Genomic DNA, 7,410 nt, shown 5'->3' with positions numbered 1-7,410 from the left:
GTCTAGGTTGATCAATCTAGACGGAAGTCAACCTAGACGGAATTAAGAATTCCGTCTGGGTTGACAACCCAGACGGAAATCCGTCTGGGTTGACAACCCAGACGGAAATCCGTCTAGGTTGGTTTTTTACAACCTAGACGGAAATTCCGTCTAGGTTGACTCAATATAGACGGAATTCCGTCTAGATTGCCTTTTTTCAGTGAAAAAAAAGTTAATTACAATTTGTATTTCCCTGTACAATTACATTAATATTTGAATACATCCAGAAAATACTGTACACGTCACATTCAACCATCCAATCATAATCAAAATTCATAACAATTCCATTCAAAAACATCTATATAACCAAATCCAACACATTGTACAAATCCAACCATCCACTTCAAAATATACATCAATCAGTTCCGTCTAAAACACATCCAACAACATATATACTAACAATGCACATGACTAAGATATGATACACGACATGAATAAATGTAGTGTTATAACAAATAAAACTGTTTATTGCATTAAAAATTAAAAACCTCATCCATCGTCGTCGGCGGGGGTATCTCTATCCCGATTACGAGAACGGGTGCTGCTCCCTCCAATATCTCCACTCTGAATGTTTAATTGAATAATCATTATGTGGTGTTTGATAACATATTAGATAAAAATGAATTTATAAATATAAGAAAAAATAAGGTACCTGAGCACTACTCTGTCTAGCGCCGGAATTATCGCCAATCGAGCTAATGATCCGTATGACACCACCATACGTGCTATAAGGAATAGCACCGCCTAAATATTGTATAACATACCCCATGAGATCGTCCATCGAGTTCGCCGTCAGCGCAACTCTAGTCATCTCATTAGTCACCTGAATATGCAGCTCCGGGTCAATTTTGTCAATCAGATACGCAGAGATACGTGCGACAAATGGCATAGCCTGGAAACTGCTTGTGGCTGCTCTATGCGATGTAGATGGTGTGGAGGATGTTGTGGACGATCTAATGCTTATACCGGGTGAAGCTCCGACACCATGCAGAGGATATCTTCCTCTCCTATTATTAGGGAGAAATAAATATTAAACTTTGCTCTCAAATTCAATAATGGTAAACAAATATAAATAGTATGTAGTATTCAAATTGATTCGATTTTTCACCATCCTTACCTATTATGACCCATCAGGTTCTGTGTGAGATTGATGTTCTCCTCTGCAGAAAGCATGTGAGGGTCTGGCTCGGTTTGTTCCTCCTCCTGCGAAATGTAGACAGATGCAGCCTCCTTGGATGCGGTCTCAAATCCCTCCTAAAGCACAAATTTATAGTTAATTCAAGATAATGACCATATTATTTGTGTTCTCGTTTCCTCGTAGTGTTAACAAAATAGAATTAATAATACTACTCAAGATATGTATAAGTCTCACCACTAACTCGAGATTTGCCGTGATCTTATCCCGATTCCTCTCATCACCCCTATATTGTTCACGAAAAGTACCATATGCCGCTCTGGCCCTCAAGTGTATCGGCATTAATGATTTCCCCTGTCATATTATAAATTATGAGATTTCATAATCATACTAAACATTAAGATCTTTTAAATCTTTAAATGACATATACCGTATCTTGACAATAAACATCCTCCAGATTGGCGTAGGAGTGTGAGCCCAAGTGATGGTCATGCAGCTTCTTTCTTCTATTTTCTGACCCCTTCGTGGATTTATTCTTTAAAAAAATTCTGTAAATATAAAATGAAATAATATCTTAAAATTATAAACTAAATTTCATGAAACTAACCTTGGCGGCATCGCTGTCCCAATACATGAGGAGAGCCGTGAAATGAATCTCGTCAACTCGGTCATCGAGGTTTAAAAACCTCTGCCAGTCCTCCTCATACCTGTCATAGGTTTCATGTTTGATCTCATGCCTCCATTGTTTGAGGACTGCTTCAACCTTGACATTAAACACATAATTCCAAGCCCCCTCAAAGTCCTCAAGGCAGAAGCAGTCCTGTAGATTTACATACACATTTAGTAAGGATAATTTAATATCAATTACTAATTATTAATAAATGAAAATCTAAAACAATATGCACTTACCATAAGCGCAGTCCATATCGCCTCGTATGCGGTCCATGGTAATTCTCGAAAATGAAAATAAGGGTTGATAATGGTCGCTCTACGCACGAGAACCCCAATATATGCATTCAATCGGGTTGACCAAGGACCAACGGGCAAATTAGAACTATTCCACCTAATAATGCCCCTCATTCCTCTTGGCGGTTGTTTAGAATCAGGCTTACCTCCGCCACGTCGTCCCTCTATGCGATCCTTCTTAGCACCTACAATAATGACAACATGATAATATATCATATAATATACAAATGTCAAAATTAAAAGTATTTATATAATTTACCATTCGCTATCTCTCTTTCTTTTGCTGCGAGTGCAACAGCTTTCCTAGTCTCCAACATAGGAAGCATTTCCTGATACCTTCTCGCAGCACGTGGGTGGTACTTCCTTGAATCAGCCTTGGACTTATGAGAGTCCGGAGGTAAAGGTAAACTGAGAAAGTCCTGGGTCTTTGGCCGCAAGTCAGTATGGAATGTATATGATGGATATGTCGGGGTCCAAGTAGCACCTACATAAGAAAGAAGAATCATTAATATTAAATTTTAATTGAACATTATCAATTATTAAATATTTAATACCTGCGTCGGGGGATGGTTCTGGTGCTGCATCAGAGGGGCCGGGTGATGAATATCCAGCATCTACAACAAATGAACACTATGAGCTAGATAACTAAAAATTTATAAAACATGTTAAAGTATTAATTAATTTTTATACCTGCATCCGGAGATGGTAGTGGATCATCAGCACCACTACCTGGGGTGATACTCCGTGAGCGATCACCCTCCAGGTCAAAGAGCCTCCTCATCCTCCTCCTTATCTGCAAATATAATAAAGACAAAAGAAAAAATTGTATACATGCTCATGAGATATGTTGTTATGAAATGCATTATTGTTTTTATTATGATAAGATAAAAAGTAATAATGTGGTGTAACATATCAGGTTCATACCTACATCCAGCGTCACATTCTGTACGTAAGAGAATTCTTGCCAAACATCATCAGATGCACCGATTGGTTCACTATAATTATCTTCACTTTCTTTAATATTTTTTTCATTGTTATTTGGAAGAACAACAGATCTTGGCTCCTTGTACAAAACCACCCAATCATACATGACATTCGGATCTTTCACATAGAAGCACTGATCAACTTGTTCTGCGAAAATGAATTTCTCATCCGTATATACTTCTCGGTGAAGATTGACTAGTGTAAATCCATAATGATCCTTTTGCTTTTTTGCAGGACACCACCGAACCTTGAACATCGTGTAAGTACATTGTTTTGGTTAACCAAACCCGTAAATTACCTCAACGATATCTTCTAATTGGCCATAATATAATATGTCAGCTAGAATTAGATTCTGATCTCTTATACTTCAAAAACATTCTTGGGCAAACAAGCCCATGACCCCACTATTCTGAGTTACCCTCCTATCATCGGTCTCTAACGTTCGAAATTTATATCCATTCACCTAATGCTCATTATAACGTCTCACTTCGTGATAAGGACGTTGTGCATGGATAATAATTTTATCTGGTAATGTAGTATCATCAAGAAGTGATTTTTCAACCTAAGACAAACAATTTGAGTATATTTAGGCGATGTTATATTATGAATGTTCAATAATTAATTGTAAAACACTTACATCAAATCTTAACCAATCAGAAAATTCTTTCTTATGTCTTTTCTGAATATTGTGCGCTGCATTCCTACCAGTTGTTTCATTCTTAAGCTTCTCCAGATGTCGCCTATATAAACAATATATAAGTTTGTATTGATAAACTATATGTAAAATGAATATTTCTCATCTATATTACAGATTTTATTTGTTACCTTCGATAGTCTTCGAACATATCAAGGTTTTCCAACACATATGCATGAATTTGATCTAAGAGAGATCTCGGGTATTTTTCACGCTTCCTCTCCTTTTGAGGTGCTTGAGATGTGGTTTTCTTCTTACGCATGTAACGTGATGCAAACACAAAGCATTCGTTAGCCACGTATCCTTTAGCTATCGATCCCTCGGGACGAGCTCGATTGCGAACATTGTTTTTCATGCAGCCCAAGTATCTTATAATCATAAAAGTTAATTATTAGCACGGTAATTTGAAAAACGCGTATACAATTAATAAATATAAGAAAAATCGTAAATTACCTTTCAATCGGATACATCCAACGATAAGTAACAGGACCGGCGATTCTAGCCTCTCTTGCAAGATGCTGGGTAAGATGGACCATAATTGTAAAAAATGAAGGAGGGAATATTACTTCCATATTGCATAGAGTAACTCGGACATCGGCTTCAAGTTTCTTAAAGTCATCTACATCTATGACTTTAGAGCATAATTTTCTGAAAAATCCACAATACTCAATAATAATCTTCGACGCTTCTTTATCCATATTGTTACGGATTGCAACAGGGAGCAATTGATGGAGAAGAACGTGATAATCATGTGTCTTCAGACCTAAGAGTTTTCTCTCTTGCACCTGGACATTATTTGAAATGTTAGCAGAGTAACCATCCGGCGACTTTACCGATTTGAGAATTTCACAAACTCGTTGCATCTGCTCATTTGACATTGTAACACGAGACGGAGGCAACTTTAATTTTTTAAGGCCAACGTCTTGAGCTTGCAAATCATTTCGGATATTCAAAGCAGTCAGATCTTGGCGCGCCCGTAGATCATCCTTCGACTTGTTTGCATCTTGTAGGAGAGTTGATACTATGTTATCACATATATTTTTCTCAATATGCATAACATCTAAGTTGTGTCGGATTTTTAGATTCTGCCAGTAAGGTAGCTGAAAGAAGATACTAAATTTAGTCCATCCTCTAGGTAATGTTTGGGCTTCGTCCTCAACTTGCATTTTACGGACCTTTCGCTTACGCTTCAATGGCTGACAGATTAGCATAAGCTGGAAAATCATTAATCGTCCATAGTAGAATAGCACGTAATCTAAACGACTCTTTTAAATGGGCATCATATGCTAAAATACCCTCAGACCATAATTGTTTTAGCTCATCAATTAGAGGCTCTAAGTAGACATCAATATCATTTCCCGGAGCATGCTGAGAAGGTCTTTATTGGCTTTGTGGTACAAAATACAATCATTCGGACATGCATCAATCTTATTATAATCAAGACCCAGAGCAGAGATAATCTTCTCAGCTTGATAAGTTATTTGGGGTATGCTATTCTCTCCTCCAGGGATTACAGTTCGAAGCAAATCAAGAAGCATTTCAAAATAATTATCTGACATACCGCTAAGTGTCTTAATATGAAGGAGTTTCAGCATAAATGAAAATCTGGAGTACTCGGTACATCCCTCATATAAGTCCTTTTCACTATCTTCTAGTAACTCCATTATTCGCTTTATTTCTACGGAGGAATGCATATCATTATTTCTGCGGAGGAATGCATATCATCAATATTTTTGACACTCGCGACACCTCCTACCTCTTCGGCTTCAACTTCGTTATCATCTTCACTTTTGTCTCCAATATCATCCTCGACATTATCATCAACATCATATTCTGTAGGTCGAGGAAAAAATATCATTCAACAATGTTTCTGTGTCATCTATTCGTTGGCCACTGGACGTACCAACATGCATATTTGGATCATCATCTTCAGTGATACCCTCCCCATGCCAGTTCCAGTATTTATATTTCTCATCAAAACCTGATTTTATTAGGTGAATCCGTATATCATTTCTATTCAGCAGCTTCAAATTCCTACACTTACAACAAGGACAGTACATAGTACCACTTCTTAAATTTCTCGGATTCATTTCCGCATAACTCATGAAGGCTTCACATCCCTCCTTGTATCGTGTGTCGTGAAATCTACGATGCCTAGGGATATCTATCCATGACTTGTCAGGAATTATCCTCATCTGTAAATTATATATAAATATTAAATACGATTAGTCTCACAACTACTAATACATCCATTACTCTTATACATTCAACGCACATCAAACATACGTTCATATATCATTTAACAATATGAATATTTATCTACATAAAATATATATAAAACATATGTAAAAACTAATTACACTAATCTTGCGGATGTCATAGGAAGGCTTCTATCCATTAAGAATATAGTAGCGCTTACATCCAACTTCATATACTTTGTATATTTTCATTTCTTGAAAATTTCGGCAGCACCTACCCGCTGTTCTCCCTGTACACTGTGCGGATGTTATTATGCGTATCAGTAATAACCCGAAACACAGAACAACATACGCTTATTGTACACGGAGAACAACGAATAGGTGCTGCCAAAACTTTCAAGAATGAAAATATACAAAGTATACAAAGTTGGATGTATGCACTACTATATTCCTAACCCGTCCGAGAAGGACAGATCCAATAATTACGAATTTCAGTACCAATTTTTTATTCCTATAATATAAAATAAACGCTCATTTTTAGGAGAAAACTTCGTCTCCTACCCAAATCTGAGTCGTATATCATATATTATAAGTCCAAATAATTGGATGTAATTATTGGACGGAAGTCTAGGGATAACGTTATTTTTTTATTCACCTAAATTGGATTATAACACATTATAAAAATTTATAATGTGTTATATATCACTCTATTTTTTACAAAAAATTATTTCACATATTTTCACATCACAAACTTAAATAATCACACATACTTATAGCACGAATGAAACTTAAATGAGTATAAACTTGTAAGTGTTTAAAACTCAATAATGATTACTAGTGTTGTTCAAATGAATTAACATGTAGTTGAGTTATGGTTTTCAGAATTTAACTCGATTATTTTTTATCATAATTAGGGTTTTAAACCAAATTCAACAATAAATAACAATAAAATTAAAATTTCTAAAGCTCGGTAGAAAACTCATACCTTTTAAACTGATTCAACCAAATGAATTAACATGTAGTTGAGTTATGGTTTTCAGAATTTAACTCGTTTATTTTTTATCATAATTAGGGTTTTAAACCAAATTCAACAATAACTAATAATAAAATTGAAATTTCTAAAGCTCAGTAGGAAAATCATACCTTTTAAACTGATTCAACAACGGACACGCCGGGGAGGCTCGGGAGGGTGGAGGTCGGGAGGGGGGGCTGCCGATTGAAGGTTTATTTTTTATCATAATTAGGGTTTTAAACCAAATTCAACAATAACTAATAATAAAATTGAAATTTCTAAAGCTCAGTAGGAAAATCATACCTTTTAAACTGATTCAACAACGGACACGCCGGGGAGGCTCGGGAGGGTGGAGGTCGGGAGGGGGGGCTGCCGATTGAAG

General features: G+C 36.3%; 1 protein-coding gene and 1 long non-coding RNA gene across 2 annotated transcripts; both read right to left on the bottom strand.

The window, feature by feature from the left end:
• LOC109844243 lies at positions 367-1,196 on the bottom strand. The gene is made up of 3 exons (XM_020413211.1): positions 1,157-1,196; positions 692-1,046; positions 367-603 (listed from the first exon to the last, which is right to left on the bottom strand). Exons 1-3 carry the CDS (start codon positions 1,168-1,170, stop codon positions 529-531), a joined length of 444 nt encoding a protein of 147 aa, XP_020268800.1. The 5' UTR covers positions 1,171-1,196; the 3' UTR covers positions 367-528.
• On the bottom strand, positions 1,236-1,644 carry LOC109844253. The gene is made up of 3 exons (XR_002247939.1): positions 1,605-1,644; positions 1,412-1,528; positions 1,236-1,293 (listed from the first exon to the last, which is right to left on the bottom strand). It is a non-coding gene; the product is annotated as an uncharacterized LOC109844253 (long non-coding RNA).

This window comes from Asparagus officinalis, chromosome 6 (genome assembly GCF_001876935.1).
Source record: "Asparagus officinalis chromosome 6, Aspof.V1, whole genome shotgun sequence".
NCBI classification, from domain to species: domain Eukaryota; kingdom Viridiplantae; phylum Streptophyta; class Magnoliopsida; order Asparagales; family Asparagaceae; genus Asparagus; species Asparagus officinalis.
This window is presented reverse-complemented; position numbering and strand designations above follow the sequence as displayed.

What these genes read in the sequence shown, in the direction of transcription:
- LOC109844243 (XM_020413211.1), bottom strand. An exon ending in CTAGACAGAGTAGTGCTCAG is followed by an intron (nt 604 to 691) that starts GTACCTTATTTT and finishes TTAAACATTCAG; the next exon opens with AGTGGAGATATTGGAGGGAG.